The sequence below is a fragment of the Notothenia rossii genome, assembly GCF_949606895.1.
Source record: "Notothenia rossii genome assembly, chromosome: 2".
Taxonomy (NCBI): Eukaryota; Metazoa; Chordata; class Actinopteri; order Perciformes; family Nototheniidae; genus Notothenia; species Notothenia rossii.
Genome location: NC_136904.1, coordinates 50,386,524 through 50,403,858, shown reverse-complemented (window position 1 = coordinate 50,403,858; position 17,335 = coordinate 50,386,524). Strand labels below are relative to the sequence as shown.

General features: G+C 38.4%; 1 protein-coding gene across 2 annotated transcripts; it reads left to right on the top strand.

The window, feature by feature from the left end:
* Nucleotides 1-895: 895 nt before the first annotated feature.
* On the top strand, nt 896-17,256 carry LOC307029481 (uncharacterized protein). 2 transcript variants are annotated; one of them, XM_079665556.1, is made up of 18 exons: nt 896-9,996; nt 10,920-11,031; nt 11,161-11,293; nt 11,395-11,469; nt 11,638-12,033; nt 12,221-12,325; nt 12,434-12,666; nt 12,746-12,924; nt 13,514-13,607; nt 13,689-13,924; nt 14,142-14,256; nt 14,658-14,775; nt 14,856-14,947; nt 15,413-15,530; nt 15,628-15,733; nt 15,832-16,005; nt 16,471-16,647; nt 16,875-17,256. In XM_079665556.1, coding segments are annotated over exons 2-16 (2,070 nt in total). In that variant the 5' UTR covers nt 896-9,996; nt 10,920-10,962; the 3' UTR covers nt 15,833-16,005; nt 16,471-16,647; nt 16,875-17,256. The 2 variants fall into 2 exon arrangements, with proteins under 2 accessions (XP_079521682.1, XP_079521683.1); XM_079665557.1 differs by having other exon boundaries at nt 16,849-17,256.
* Nucleotides 17,257-17,335: the final 79 nt, after the last annotated feature.

The window sequence follows — 17,335 nt, the reverse complement described above, 5'->3', positions numbered from 1 at the left end:
TATATAAATAAATATCACCACAAATATTGAATATCATCATTCAAATAATTCAACAATAAATTCAAAACGATATGTTACAAAACAACAATATATAGTTAACAATGAACAAAAATATATACATTTTACAACATATCCATGAAAACCAAAGTGACTCTCTCAACCCAGTGCTGGGTTTCTAAGTAAGTGCTCATATTACAGTATTTTCCAGACAGACTTGCTTTCTGCAGGAGTTTTCACACCGCATTGCCTTGAACGCATAGAAGTGGCAGCACGGTGTCTCTTCAACCAGGTCCTCATATACTTTTGAGGATCAAACATAGAAGTAGGGGGGCCGTTGATATTAATCATCATCAAGTTTGATATGTTTGAGATCAGTAGTACAGCCCTTTTGTCTGAGCTTATATTGTTCATAAGGCTAAAGTTCCTCTCACACTCTGCTGTGCTGACAGGGAATGTCTTCATACAGTTCATGAGTGGTTTTAGGTCCTTGGGCTCACTATTGGGCTCTTCCAGTAGGTCTCGCATCCCATTCAGTGCTTGGTCTGTGCACAAGTGAAATCGCTTGCACAGTCGCTTAACCTGGTCTTCACCATGGCGAATGCTGGGGTTTGATGGCCATTTACTCTGATCAAGGATGCTGAAGTCCTTGATGACCGCATCTTCGAAAGACAAGCGTTGCTCAAGATTGTTCACAAGGCTTTGTAAGAACTGGCCTGGATTGATTGACTTCAGCTTTGCATTTCCTACTAGAGCTATAGAGCGATACTCCCCAGCCTCTTTTGCCTCTAAAGCCTCACAGTATTTTTCACCTGGACTCTCTTTGAAAGACTGTATCACTCTGAATGAGCGTTTCAGCAGATGCTCTGCTCTGAGGAGAGTTATAGAATGAGCTTGAAGCTCCAGTGACAGGTGTTAGAAATTAAAATCAATGTTTTGATGGTATAATGTAGCTTAAACATACCGTCAGTTTAAACGCTCTTTTATACTGAAAAACCAGAAATTCTTGTGCACAAGCAGTTAAGCTTTTATTCTGAAAATCCTACATCTCCGGTTAGCATGTAGCATGTGGCTAATATACGATTTCCTAAAGAGGTGAATTGAGGAGCGAAATGACTTGGTGTGGTGAAAACCGAAACCTACTGATTTAACACTACAACGATAGATGTCGAGATACTACCATGTTGAATATTAAATGAAAGTACAGTTTATTTGAATACATTATTGTTTACAGACGAGAGTAGCATGTGACAACATCCGGAATGACCGGCAACCAAACGAGCCAAGAAGTATTGTTTAGAGTATTGATTACAGCGTTTAGAATGTGTTAAATGAAAAGTGATGAAAGAGAATATGAGGAGAAACGGCGTGTTAAGCATATATTGAATGTGAAAAGAACCTATCCTCTGTTTAAATGCAATAACGGACATTGGAGACGAGGTGAGCCGGCTGGCGGGGAGGAGCCAGCAGAGGATATATATAGCAGCGCCGGGGGAGAGATCCGCTGTCTTCTTGCTCAGGAGAACCAGATCACAGCTGTTTGTCTGACGGAACAATATTCTGTCTGTAACACTACCGCGCCTTTTTTAATTAAAGTATCCCATTTGAATCTTTTCAGAGACTCCATTTAGTCTCATTTTAAAGCTTCTCTCCTGGACGCGAGAATAAAGAACATATTTAACAATTGGCGAGCCAGCCCAGGATCTCGCAAAACCGGGAGAGACTACAGCAGGCTGCTTGCTGGACCCGCTGGCATCCGTTCAGCACACAGAGAGCTCAAATCAACTAGGTATGGAGAAACCTGTTATATCGAATTCTTCAAGAGTTAATGTAGGACAATGTTAGTTCTGTGTGTTTGACGGCGGCCAGCGGATCCTGAAAATAGCTGTGCAATTTAAGTTAAAACAAGCCTAAATTGATAAATATTGGTAGCATTACCACGTGGCGTTGCTTTGTTACAGGCAGGGTGAGTTCAATTTCTTTTTTTCTATTTAACCCTGCATGCTATTCGTTTGTCTGTTAGTACATGTCGGCTAGAGGCCAATCACTATATGTGTCTTTTGTGGCGTTTTACGTTTTACGTGAATGGTTTTAGGCCATTAAGCAGTCGGGACTGCTTGAGGCAAAGACACAGCCAAAGTTTGAAGCTAAGGTTATTGGAGTGAGTGTTTTGTGTAACAACAGCGTGAGGCTGTTTTAAAAAAGTCCTATTTCAAGGGAAAGGCCTGAGTAGTTTGAAGCTCTCAGTGGTTACACCATTCTGTTTTTCAAGACATTGCGTTGTGGATTACGGCAGGAAGTGCGACATTCGTGCGTTAGATAGACGATATTCTTCTAATTGTGTTTGCTTAGCGTCCTATTTGTCCCATAAATAGCGTGTTTAAACAGAAGAAATGACCATACTGGCTCTTAAAGTCAAAACATTTACGTACATGGGTAGAGGGCTATGACGTAAGGGTATGAGGCCCATTTATCATTGTAAACTAAATAGAAATGTTATTTTAAACTACAGTGTTGTGTGTTGAATTTACTAGACAAAATATCACCTCACCAATTTCAACTCCAGGTTTTTTCTCAAATCCCTTTGTTCTTCAGGTCAAAGGTTGGAAAACCAGTTGCCATCTTGTCTTGACCTCATGTTCACGGTGAGCCACACGGCAGTCACCATTTCATGAAATGCTAATTGAAGTACTCTGTTTGCTTTAACACACTGAGGGTAGGCATTCCATCTTCTAAAGAACATCATACTTCTTGTTAGAGTTAGAACTATTGGAAGTACTTCTGCTGGTAAATGTGTATTGGCGGTTTTGTGAATATTCTTCTTTGCAAATGTGTTTTGGCGCTTATGTGCTCTGTTGTTTAACCATAGTGTAAATTCCTATTTTAAAGATATTTTTGAGGAAACTAAGTTTCTCCTTTGTTAAAAACGAGTCAGTTTTGAAACAGCTATTCCCTAGTGGATTAAGCTGGAATTTAAAATAGCGCACTCTGGTGGTAGTACAGAATTATTACCCAAATAGCGGAAACACCATAACATTGTGAATATTCTTCTTTGCAAATGTGTTTTGGCGGTTATGTGTTGTGTTGTTTAACCATAGTGTAAATTCCTATTTTAAAGATATTTTTGAGGAAACTAAGTTTCTCCTGTGTTAAAAACGAGTCAGTTTTGAAACAGCTATTCCCTAGTGGATTAAGCTGGAATTTAAAATAGCGCACTCTGGTGGTAGTACAGAATTATTACCCAAATAGCGGAAACACCATAACATTGTGATTTGGTTAAAAATAATAAAACTTTGAGCAAAAAAAAAAAAAAAAATTTTTAAAGTTCGGACGAACAGCAACGAAGGTGCTAGTCAGAAGATTAGTGCTTCATCTTTGATAGGTTAATACATAATTAGAGAACATGTCACCAAAACAAACTAAGTTGAGACTAGACGCAGGGCCAGGCTCAACTGCAGATATCAAGGAAAGGGTAAAAATCAGATCAGATGCCATAACAGCTCCAAATCTTAGACAAAAAACATGGAACCACATGGAGAAACTGTTGGAACAATGGCAAACAAGAGGACTGTATCCAGCTGATGATCAACCAGCACCAACGAAAGCCCATAGAAAAGCAGTAATTGACCATGAAAATGGAGAATACCTGCGAGAACAACAAGCATGGATCAAAGCCGGACAACCCTCTTGGTATGGACCTGAAAACATTGCTATGAACAGAGCTGAAAAAAGAAAAGCTATGGTTGCAAGTCTGGTATTCCATCTGGAAGATGCCAGCCAAGGATTGACAAACAGCTTACATGTGGTAGAACTCAGCAGAAGAATGGAAGAGGAGACCAACAGAAGAATGGAAGAACTCAGCAGAAGAATGGAAGCAGAACTCTGCAGAAGAGAGGAAGAATCCAACAGAAGAATAGAAGAACTCGGCAGAAGAATGGAAAAGGAACTCAACAGAAGAATGGAAGAGCAGCTCAACAGAGGAATGGAAGAGAGACGAAAAGCAGATGAAGCCCACAATAACATTATTGAAAAGAGACAAAAGGCAGTTGAAGCCCATAATGACATTATTGCCGAAAGACAAAGGGAGGTGTCCGATAGGGTCGCTTGTCTCAAACCAGTGAAGAAGTCAACAAGAACCCAGCTGAACTAGAGTGACTGTTAACGGGAGAACAGTGACGGAGCGACGGAGACTGGCCCAACATTTTCCAGCCAGTACATAAATGGACCCCGACAAAAGACCGGGGCTGTGTTTAAAGGGGAACTTCATTTATTGTTAGCCAGAAGTGCAGTTTTTAATCAAACAATTATGTGATTTATGGAGTCAGATTACATTTTTCTCATAAACACAATTTTATAATCGGTCTGAAGTATCTGTTTTAAGGCGTGAGCTGCAGATTAAATAACATAACACTGATTGAGAGCTTGGATGAAGAAGTTGTAGGGTTTTTACAACAGTTTCAAGAATCAGTCTTTATTTATTCTTGAGTAACTTTACTGATTTATAGTGTTGTGTGTAAGGCAATATCTCATTTGAGTGAGGGGCACCAGCCCTTCATGCAGGTCACTCTCTGAGAGAATAGTTCATATTTTCCCTCCAGTTTGGAGAAATATTATTTTATCATATGTTAGTTCAGCAGTGTCAACCAATCCTCTAATCCTAGAATTATTGAGACGCATTAGCGACACCAGGGGTATTGTTTTTCGCAGCAACGATGATGCATAATACCATGACAAAAGCCATTATTGAAACAAGTAAACTATTAGAAGTGCTAATTGCTGATTTTTTTTATAGTGAATATGCATTTATACCATCAGAAAACCATAAATCATACGATATTTTTGTACCCCTTGTGGGTACACGGAGAAGTTATATTTCTTTAATGCAACGTTATGGGTTTTACATGTCCTGTTCAGAATAGGGTAATCATTGCAATATTAATTGAGCATTTTATGCTCAAAGGAGGGAGTGTCATGATTATACAGAGATGTTGATTTCAGTGACGTTGTAGTTAATAAATAATAACATGTAGTCAACAAGAGGTATGCCGAAGCTCGGGCCTTCTCCAAGGAGGGAGTGGTCCAGTTTGAGATATTAGACAAATAGAAGTGGATGAATATGTCAGAACTCTGAGTAATATTATGCAAGTTTTGTCTACACAGCAGGCTAGGAAAACTACAGAGATACCAGACGAGACACCAGAAGAGACTCCTGTTCGGCCAGGTGATTGGGTGAGGGTGAAAGTTCACAAAAGACAGTGGGCTGATCCCCGGTGGACGGAAGCGTGAAAGGTTGTAACAAACTTCACACGCGCTCCGGTTTAAAGGTAAAGAAAAAGGAGCAAATTGACACCACCTCACACATTGTCACCCTTCACTGGCAACTTCCAGAACATTATTGGGAGTTAGGACTGATTTAACAGAGCTGGAACAAAACAATAAATAGAAATAAGATAAAGATAGAAACAGCTCAAAAGACAAATTGTCTATAGATTTTTATAGATTGTACATTAATGTGAATACCTATTTTTGTTTTACATCTGTAAAAAGAGTCCAATTTGTTATGTTATTTTTGTACTCATTATTTAAATTCTGTAACGGACACAACCAGGTTTAAAATAGAGATGATGAGAACAAAGCCAAACCAATTGTGGGGTCCCCTAGGGATAAGAGTCAGAATAGCATTGTTGATTGTGCTCATTACACTTGGCACCTTTCTGGTTGGAAGGGGAGTACAATATTATGTAAGACATGGATCCATTAGTTCACTCATAGAATGCCCACATCACTAACAAGACTCCAGCTGTGTTTCAGAGACTTTCACTTATCCCCAGAGCCAAAAGATCAGCTGAGCAACAAGAGGAGGAGTTAGAAATACTCGGTCCCAAACAAGAGGCGGTTATAATCAAGATGATTCACCCCCTTATATGCAGTTCTTGTATCAAATGATGAGATGGGTTTAAGTGATTGGGATATGTAAGTGATGGGGATTTACAGATTAGGGGAATCTCTAAATACACTGGATCCATGTTTTAGTCTGTACCAGAAACACCCCCTGTTAAGCTATGAACAACCGATCGGTGACCTGAGCACAATTATTGAAAATGATTGTTAGACACAGGCTACTAACCCACAAGTACAGCTTTGTACGTACAAACTCTATGAACAAGATTCCCCAGCAGATAGTGGCGACATTGCAGATATGTCCAGTCACAAAAGTTACTACGGTTCTAAATAACAGTGAGATTTAAAGTGATGGAGAAAATATGGAGACGTTCTTTTATAGTGTGTGAAATATGTGGTGCTTGAAACATCTAGGTATTTAAGAAAATGGTTTCCTGAAAGAGTTAATTGGAATAAACATGTTACAGTGGGTGAAGGCAATGTTTAGGGATATGGTAAAATTATTAGTAGACATGAATTGTGTTTAGATGGCATTTAACAACTAAGATGGATAGTAAGATTAGGAAAATAGAGTGGAAAAGGTTGGATTTATTTTACCTCAGTGTGTTAGAATTTAACTATACGTAATGCCTCCCGAGATCTCTCTCTCTCTCTCTCTCTCCGCCTGTCAGACCGCTACGACCCCATCGTCCAAGCAGACAAAAGACCTCACCACGGAAGACTCCTCCTCCTCCATAGAACAGACAGAGAACCAGAGCTGAACCAACAACTCCAACGTTGCATCCAGAACTATCTCCACCTGAGGCACCAAGAACCAAAACCAGGTGACATAAAAAGGCACACTCTCATCGGTCCCCCACAGGACATGAAGTTCCAAGCTGAGCCACAAGATTTGGGCACAAGAGCAGAGTGTGGGACATGAGAGCGGAATACGCCCTCCATGCAACAAAGTAGAGACTGTAAAGGAGGAGATGAAAAGCAAAGCAGATGGGACACTGAAGAGAGTTACAGCGGAAGGATCCAAGAGCAGATGGACTGAGGAGAAGGTGGACGGAGGAGAGGAAAGAACGGAGGAGTTGGCATGGTCCGGCAGAATGTGAGGGGGTCGTGGCTTGACAACCAGAGGGGGAGAGAAGGAAAACGGGAGTGAGTGAGTTTACACATAAACACACTTATTCACCAACGAGAAATACGTAAAGAAAAAGATTTATCAGCCATGAATTAATAAATTGGTGAATTTATAAAGAAAAAAGAGGAAACTATTAAATAACCCTAAAAACACACTGAGGGTAGAACATATTATTCAATCTTTTCATCATATGAACAAATTATTCTTTAAGAGATTTTTTATTCATGTGTGAATTTGGGGAAGATTGAACTTGTTACAGTATAGACCTACAGTTTAAAGGAATGGTTTTAGTAACCACTCTATAAAAGCAGACAAATCTTTATTTGTATGGAAAATGTTAAAGGTAGAGCTAGTACCAAGCCAAAGATGGTGTTCCAATCTAGAGTATTGATTTCTCCATTGTAGCATGGTTATTACCTCAGGAGGGAAGATTAAGGTGGAAATAACATTTGTTTTTCGTCCAAGATGTAGAGTTTTAAAATGACACTGGGCAAAGAGCGAAAGCAAAGTTTAATTTAAAAAAAAAACTAATGTAGTTGGGAGTAATACATGCGGGGCCTTGGATCACTCATTGTGATGGTACATATTTGTTACAACAAACATCGTTTAGGGAGAAGGGGTCGCTCAACCCACCCTGCAGATGTTTTAAATCTTACTTGCAGCTTCAGAGGGAGCGCACGGCACCAGAGTATGAGTTTTAAAAGACAAGCGCCACCAGCTCCTAAAGGTCATCCATTCACCAGATGACCTGACATTTAGAGATGTTATTTAAAGGAGAAACATATCTGCCATAGGTGTAAATTCCTGAATTAAACTACAAACCATTAATGAAATGACTTCTGTTTTTAAAATCCTTGTTAAAGGAGGGAGTAATTATCACATGCTCGGGCACCCAAGGTTCCACACACTGTAAAAGGGGTTAGCATAGTTATTTAAGTAGACCATAATTGAAAATAAATTGGTATAATGAGTTATTGATATTCCACCGGTTTTCACACCATTTCAGGGACTTTATCACTGCATTAGAACAGACCACCCAAAGGTACTGAGTAGGAACTTTTAAGTGATGAAACTCTACAACTGTTGTAACTGACCAAAATCTTCTCCCAGAAATGACTGTCTAGAATGCCGTACCCCAGAGTAGAACGCACAACGGCCCCTTCTAGAGAACATATTACTTTCATACCTTAAATGGTATGAAAGGAGGGAGGGTAAATTTCTCAGGAGGAGACAGTTACAAATGCTAGCAGAACAAGACGACCCACCCCGTATACAGATGTGGATGACAATGATGAGTTAGTTTAAATGATATGGATGTTCGGAGATGAGATTGATCAATGAATGTCCAGCCGATGTGATTCTTTAAATGATGAAATCATGTGAAGAAGTGAGCAAAATTAAAATGGAGTGAATCCATTTCAATTTACTTCATACTATTCCAAGATAGTATACTTTTATTATTCCAATTAATTTTACACTATTCTAAGATAGTCCATTGTATTTGACATTATTATTTTATACTATTCTAATATGGTAGATTTCATGTTGTATCAATCATTGCTATTCTAAAATGGTTTGTTTCTTTTCACTTTGTAAAAACAAGTGCCTTAACACTGAGCGTGGTATGAGAACGGTTTCTGTGAAAGGAGGGAGGAAGAAATGTTCTGATACCAAGCCATTGCTGCTATTTTGAAGAATGATATTGAATGTAAACACTAGAAGTTATACACAAGGGAAAACTTTTATGTTTGAACACAGACAAGAATTTATTTTGTATTTTTGTAAAGCCGGCTGTGAAACCATTCCATTTGATTGTATGTTTGTTAATATGAGATATGTAATATGCAAAGTTCAGATGAAGAACTCATTGATTTCAGTATTATACACACCTTTTAGGTGTGTAAGGAGGGACTGTTAGAAATTAAAATCAATGTTTTGATGGTATAATGTAGCTTAAACATACCGTCAGTTTAAACGCTCTTTTATACTGAAAAACCAGAAATTCTTGTGCACAAGCAGTTAAGCTTTTATTCTGAAAATCCTACATCTCCGGTTAGCATGTAGCATGTGGCTAATATACGATTTCCTAAAGAGGTGAATTGAGGAGCGAAATGACTTGGTGTGGTGAAAACCGAAACCTACTGATTTAACACTACAACGATAGATGTCGAGATACTACCATGTTGAATATTAAATGAAAGTACAGTTTATTTGAATACATTATTGTTTACAGACGAGAGTAGCATGTGACAACATCCGGAATGACCGGCAACCAAACGAGCCGAGAAGTATTGTTTAGAGTATTGATTACAGCGTTTAGAATGTGTTAAATGAAAAGTGATGAAAGAGAATATGAGGAGAAACGGCGTGTTAAGCATATATTGAATGTGAAAAGAACCTATCCTCTGTTTAAATGCAATAACGGACATTGGAGACGAGGTGAGCCGGCTGGCGGGGAGGAGCCAGCAGAGGATATATATAGCAGCGCCGGGGGAGAGATCCGCTGTCTTCTTGCTCAGGAGAACCAGATCACAGCTGTTTGTCTGACGGAACAATATTCTGTCTGTAACACTACCGCGCCTTTTTTAATTAAAGTATCCCATTTGAATCTTTTCAGAGACTCCATTTAGTCTCATTTTAAAGCTTCTCTCCTGGACGCGAGAATAAAGAACATATTTAACACAGGACACTTAGTTCATGGCAGCCTGTCCTCCTACAAAAAACGACCAAATAGGTCGATTGTTTAAGCAGTGTTGATCACGATATTACGACCCATAGCCACGTAGCTTTCCCATTATTCATTTCTAGCAGCAGTTTATTACAACCTTTTGTCACGTTTTGTCACGATCGTAATCCCGTGAACTTTAACCTTGCGCATCAATAAAAGTGCGACGAGCCAAGAAGATGAAGATGAAGAAGAAGATGAAGAAGAAGAAGGATTGTTAAAGAGCGTCAGAGCTTTACAAGTGGTAAATCTGATTTCTGTATTTCATTTGATTTGTTTACGCTTTTAATTAATCCTGTCGTTTTTCTACTAAGCATGTTTAACCACGATATTTCAGTTTTACGTTTTAGGGCTGGCCCGTGGCATAGGCAGTATAGGCGAATGCATGTTGTTAGCAATAGCATGGCTGTAAAGGTTAGCGCTTAGCGCTTAGCTTATATGCGCTAACGGATATGTATTGCAATATAAGAAGGTTCGTCTACAACAAGTTGTAGGGAGAGTTTTCTCCTTCGCACAAAAGGAGCTAAAATCTTGCCTAAAAACAAAACCCTTGGTAGCACGTGACATAACACATAACAATGGCAAAAGTATGTATATTCAGCTTACCAGACCAGGACATGATATGAACGTAAACAATGCGAAAGGAAATGGCACTTTAATAATAATAATAATAATAGTTGACATTTACATGGCGCTTTTTATAATGCACACACTTTTTCTTTCTTCGAAATGTCACCTAACATGTTGCATTAATGATAGTTAGGGTAAGTTCAACACTTGAATATCATCAGGTCATAGTTGTTTTACTACTTTAAACATTCGCTAATTCAACTTAAGTTTTGTGAAAGCATCACATCTAGTTAAAAAGAGAAATATATTTCCCTGTAATTACTGATTTACCTGGGACTTGATTGATTTTGGTGCCTGTAGTTTTATTTTGGCGAATGCTTATTTATGAAGCAACAATTAAATTACATGGTAGCACAGCTAATCTGAGTTCATCTGTTTGGTTTTTTTCAGGTCATCTATCAATTCAATTATATGAAGTAGCCTATTATCATAAAAAAATCAACGGTTCTTTTCAGAGCCATATTCCTCTTCCTACTCTCTTTCACCCCTCTCGTTTTCTTGTCTTTTGTTTTGTTTTTCTCCCTCCCTGTATGTCAGTTCATCCTTTGTTTGTTGTTGCCCTTTTTATCCTCACTTAAAAATGGCATCCAAGCAACTGAATGAATGGCTAGAGATAGGGAATGCCCTCGCAGATGAGTTGGCAAATAAGGCAAGTACAACATTATCCAAAAATGTATTATAACATTTACTCAAATGATAACAGACACACACATTACAAAGATGTGTGTGCAACAATTAAGGGAAATATATAATCTCTTTTATATATTTATATATTAAGATACCAAAGAAACCAAAGAAACCGAAGATACAGAAGATACCAAAGAAAATAACGCAAGGATCAAATGTTTCCTGGAGGAAGAGGGACCTGGATGGGAACATTATAGCCCAACATTGGAATAAGAATCGATCTGGTCTGTAAAATATAATCTAGTTCTAGTGTTTCATTAAGTTTTAATGTCGTTGGTCGGTCCTCAATAATGTTTCCCATAAATTCGTACTTTGTTTTATGCAGTTAAACCTTCCAGCTCTCAGAAGTCCCCAGAGGTCGAGGAGACACATGAGATTCCTCTACAGGTCCCAAGTCTTGGTATGCACAATGAATTCTTAAATTATCCTTCAACTTGAAATGTAGGTAATTGTTTGTAGTATGTAATAGCTTTGTTCATGATACATTGTAAAGTGAAAAGCCATGTATGGAATATCTTTTTTAAATTAAACTAAATTCCATGATTTGTTTTATATTTTGTTATTTTAGATCAACATCTTCAGACACTGAGAAACCTGTTGGGTTCTCTCACTGTCCCTGCATCATCAGAAGAAACACCCACTGCATCAACATGGACCCAAAGACAGTTGAAACGTGAACAAAAATTCAGAGCTGCAATGCCAGAGCTCCTTAATTTGAAATTGGCTGCAGAGATTGTCACTACACGTTCCTGTCTCCAATGCAAAACTGCTGATGCTGTGGTCCGGTGCTTGGACTGTGTTCCACCAGGAACTCCCTTTCTTTGTCCGGCATGTGACCCTATTATCCATGGTAAACATGTCTTCCATGACAGGGAAGCCATGTTTGATGGGTTTTACAGACCTATTCCTCCCACATCCTTAGTGGTTGTGGATGAAAGTGGCCAATATGGACTCTGTGAACAAGGTGGGTTCAAATAAGGTATTACATATTCCCTTACCATGGTTTCCTAATGTGCACTACATATACAGCGGCATCATTTTCACCATGTCGGAAGTTTGCTTTAACAGTTAAAATGTCTCAATTTGTATTGACTACATTTCCTAACATGTCCTAACATGCATATGAATCTCTGAAATTGTCTTTGCTGCAGTGTGTCTGCTTCCAATTCCTCCGCCATCCCAAATCTGCTTCTGTGGTCCAAGCCAAGATTTCACCATCATCCCAGGAAAGCAGACCGTGTTGGTGACTATCAATGGTTTGTTGCCACCAGAAGACGATCAAGCAGAAATACAGGATTACTATTATACTTTTGTCCTACATTGCATAGATAGCTGTCAAATTGCACATTTATATTTTTTCTCAGGTCCATACAACGTTCGTCTGCCTTCTGTGTGCTGCCCAATTTGTTCCGCCAAATGGTCCCCGAGCATAGGTGACTTGCTGGGATACAAATACTGGCCAGCAACCGACAGCTGCAAAATTATTTTTAACTTTGATGTGTTCACATCATTCGAGCAAATGAAATTGGCCAGCCCAGCATTATCCCAGCAAGTATTTATAAAAATGCTTGAACATCGATCGTTTTCCACAGGAAGGGTAAGAATAAAATGTGGTTTTCAAGATTTTTGAATACCAAACTTTTAATTAACCAAATGAATACCATTCTTTTTTCCAGACAGGCAGAATCTGTAGCGATATCTTCCACAGAGTCTTTCGGGAGTTTGCCTTCTGTAATTACAGACAAGAAGATCTATGCCTGATGGAGCCCTTTAAATGCCCAGCATGCACACCTGACATGCTGGCTATTGCTGTAGATGGCAATAGAAAGCATTATCGCTTCAAGAAGTCCAGAGGGTCAGTGAAATCATATTCTCATTTTAGTTGTTGTTTTATTGACTAAGCTGAATGTCTTTGCTGAAATGTCTAACTTTCCCCAACTCTGCAATTTCTTTTTCCAAAGTTTGTAGACCATCAGAAAACAATAGTTGGTTTGAAATTACACATAATTATATAAATCCAATTCATAAAAATTATTATATATGACGCCTGTAAAGTTAACTCAACTTTAAAATGTTAAATGGTTGACGTTAGTTGGATATGTTGGAGCTAAGAACCAGTTTTGGATATAATCGCTTCATGAAAAATGTATTAAATTGCCCAGGAACCTTTTTCTATGCCTTCCTCTGCCCTATTCCATGCCCATCAATATAAAGGATGTACTTTTCTTTTTACCTTTTTACAAGAAGTCAGTAAACTTTTCACTAATGTTAAATAATGGTGGCAAAAGACTTTACACAGAATTACAGATCAAATTCACAAAGACCTTTTCCACATTTATGAAAATGTTATGGCAAAAGCAAATTGGCCACATTAAATAGAGGACACAATCAAACTTATGTATGTATGATAATGTTGCTTACAATGTCTTTCTCGAATTTCGCAGGACAGATGAACCGTCTCTATTTGATGGACTGTTCATTGCCCAGGACAGTAAAGTGTCTGCCTTTGTCGACAAAATCAGGAGCCAGATGACGATTGTAAGAATCTATTCAATCCCTTAACCCTTTATTTATTTTTCTTAGCACAGGGTTAAATGTAACAGATTGTGTCTATTTCAGAAAAGTGGTCGTGATGTTTGTGGACCGGCAACATTCACAGCTTGCAGAGAAACCTCACACAAGTCCAGGGCCAAGGTGGATGAGGAAGGACTGCAAATAGCTGTGTGCAGACATGGCATCTTACTACAAGGCCTAAATCACTACCGTGGTGAAATATATGCCTACCCAATGTTCCTGCAGAAGGAGCTGGCTGAAGTTGCGAATGCAACATTCTTTTGTATGGATGTTGCCTGCAGGTAGTTATAACTATTGCAAAATTGGAAGTGTTTGTGGGAAACGTGTTATCTATTTAATTCTTGCACATCCAGTAGATGTAAAGCAAAAAAAACATTCATTTGGATAAATGCTGATGTTGGTTACAAGGATTGTACTGGTAATTTTAAGGACCTGGTTTATCTTTTTACTATTATGCCATCATGCAACTGGAAAAGCTAATTGATTTTGTCATTACAGGTACTGGCCTTATTTGGAGAAGATGGCAGCAAAGTTGCCTGAGCTCCAACCACTTACAGAGATGAAACCTTTTCTCTCTGTAATGCACGCCAAGGCCCACACAGGCAAATGCGAGGTACAGTATGCAAGTTAAACATTTGTGTCACTAGATTCAAATGTTTTAGAAATTGTAGTGCACATAAGAATATCATGTAGTATATTCTATTCAAGCCTGTGGAATAATTGTAATAGTTACAAATGTTGACAAAATTGTTACAAAACAGACTGTCACAAGGATAGGCTTCCAAAACCCATTATGTTTATTTTAGTAAATATATCCGCACTGTAGAAATAATGAATGAATAGAGCTTCAAATAACTGCAGTTGTGACATTGTAGTTCAAAGCATAATTCAATATCAGAACATTTTAACTTTCTGAAATTGCTCCTGACACTGATGATAACTAAAGATGTACAGTACAAGAAATTATAATATTGAACTAAATAGCTAGATCTCATTGTTTATGATTCTGAGCAGGTGAAGTGGGGTGGCAGAAGCCAGGAAGGTGCTGGAAATACTGTCGGCGAGGAAGTGGAACAGGTTAACAGCTTCCTCTCAAGGGCAGCTCTGACAACAAAATACATGACCAAATCAGGTTGGTAGAGGAAAACAAATAGTTTTAAGTAGTGCCACATTGTAAAGCTCATATGAATTTTCATGTTTTTGTGTTTACAGCTAGAGCAGATATGATAACTGTGCTGGCTATGCAATGGAACCACAGGAAGGTGGAGAATCTCCACAAGACACTCTCAAAGAGATTTGTCAAAGTAAGACGTCCATGCTGCATTTCAAAATGTATATTAAGACTATCCGAGTTTGTTGTTGTAGTAATTTAACACCATCCTTAGCTACATGTTGTTGAATTGAATGTATTCTGCAATCATTTCATTATGATGGTGCTGCCATGGCACACTGTTCTGCCAAGAGAGTCTCTGTTCTGTTTGTTTTTAATAAAGCACTATAGGTTGATTCATCTGAATTTCTGGATAATAATAATAATAATAATAATAATAATAATAATAATAATAATAATAATAATAATAATGTTAATCCTGCTTGATCTTGAAAAAAAAGGGAAACTAAGGTGATACTTGCCAACCTTGAAGAGAAGGTGTTTAGCATTTCATGTTGTTGTCTGGTCAGTTAATGTGCATAAAGGAATTCAGTAAAAAACAACCTTCTCAACCAACTGGAACGCATATTCACTTTTTCCTTTTAAACATTCTAACCAGACTACACAGAGAGCACAAACTGAAGTGGACAATCTTGAGAGTCTCAAGCAAGAGCTGAACATCTCCCTGGAGGACACGGAGCAGTGGGTGTTGGAGGTCAAGCAATGGGCAGCCACTGGTATGTTATATGATCACTGTGGTATAGATTTGGTTCCATATTTCCAAACATTTGGCTTCATGTTTTATGATTACACCTTGTTGTTTCTGTTTTCAAGAGAAACATGGAGCCCAGAGTAGCCAAGAGGAGCTCCAGAGAGAAATAGATGAAATTATTTATTCCCTCCGAAGAAAGAAAGAAACACGACCTCTATCGACAAAATGGTATTTATTATTACGTTATCTAGAAACAATATTTGTTTCTTGTTGTTGTTGTTTGTATTATTAATATTAGTTTATTTGTATTTTGTTTTACTTTACAGACAGCAACCAAACAAGGCAACACAAACGGAGAAGACTGACAGAGCTCAAGAAGAAACTCAGAGAGAGGATACTGCAGTACAACACCATTGATGCCTGTTCAGAGAAAATTGACACAGAAGCAGCATGCGGTCTGTCTGAGGATGTCATTCTGCCCTGAGAGGCGCAAGGAGATGGTAAGAAACAACTTGTTTTTGTTTGCCCTAGATATTCCATAAATTCAGTTGAAGTACTAGAATACAATCACCAATGTAACACAGAGCTATCAACATAGGTGTCACAAATCATCATGATCACAACAAATCATTTTAAAATAATTATATTGAAAGGTCTGTATGATGTTGCCCTATCAAGTCTTAATAGTCTAGTCTCACTGGGACAGGCATATCTATGGAAACAGTAAAACCCTTCCTGACCACCCTGACCTGCATACTAATGTTGAATCTCAAGACATACTGAATGTAATTCTGCCAACATAGACAGAATTGAAAAAATTCAGCAAGCGGCGAGGTTGAATTTTTTTTTACCAGATTTTAAGGTTTTGGTCAATTTAAGTTAAAAAGATTGAATACAAACTGATATTATTTGTTTTATTAGCCTTACCATTGTGGTTGTTATATTTTGTGTTTTTTCCATTATAGTGGTGAACCTGCGCACAAAGAGGCGACTTTTTGACCAGGTTATGCTGGTCAGGCGTATGGAAGAGGAGAAAGTCATCATTGTGAAGGAGATGACCCAGCATTGTCAAAATCTGAGGCAGGCACTGGACAAACTGGACCGCCTCCTTCATCAGACAAAAGACGACATCAGAAACCAAAGTATGTTCCACAAATACCGATTTATAACATTTGCCACTGCCCCCCTCCCAGTGTCAAATGTCTATCACTGAATAGCATCTGTAATGATTGCATTTTTTCTGAATCACAAATCTTTTTAGCTAATATACAGCCTCGGAGTTAAACATTCAAATTGCTTATATGGAACCAACATCAATGCTAACTAAAAGTTGCCTTACATAGACTGTCATTTTGTCTTTTTATTTTAGTTTCTCCAAGCGATATAACAGAAGAGGGATACAGGGGACTGCACTGCTGTATTTTACACCATCAATATCTTCTGGAGCAGAAACTGAGCAGAGTCACCAGCACCTACAGCTGTATTGGCTCGGACTCGTCTTTTCTCATGATGGAGGAAGACATTGAAGACGGTAATGAGGACGACGAACAGGACGGTGATGAGGACGGTGGTGAGGACAACGAACAAGACGGTGATGAGGACGGTGATGAGGACAACGAACAAGACGGTGATGAGGACGGTGATGAGGAAAACTAACAGGACGGTGATAAGGACAACAAACAGGACAACGAACAGGACTTAACAAGTCTATTGTGTTGTATGCATGTCAACGTATTAAAACGAGTATTACGATTAAATGGCTTGTTTATTACCTTTTTTTTTATATGATCCTGCTTTGCATTTACTATGTCTGGTATTCAAGTAAATGCC

Excerpts from the sequence above, each read along its gene's own strand:
- LOC307029481 (XM_079665556.1), top strand. The coding sequence starts at position 10,963 with ATGGCATCCAAGCAACTGAATGAATGGCTAGAGATAGGGAATGCCCTC. Across the intron at positions 12,667-12,745 it reads GATCGTTTTCCACAGGAAGG|ACAGGCAGAATCTGTAGCGA; the intron begins GTAAGAATAAAA and ends TCTTTTTTCCAG. Across the intron at positions 12,925-13,513 it reads CGCTTCAAGAAGTCCAGAGG|GACAGATGAACCGTCTCTAT; the intron begins GTCAGTGAAATC and ends CGAATTTCGCAG.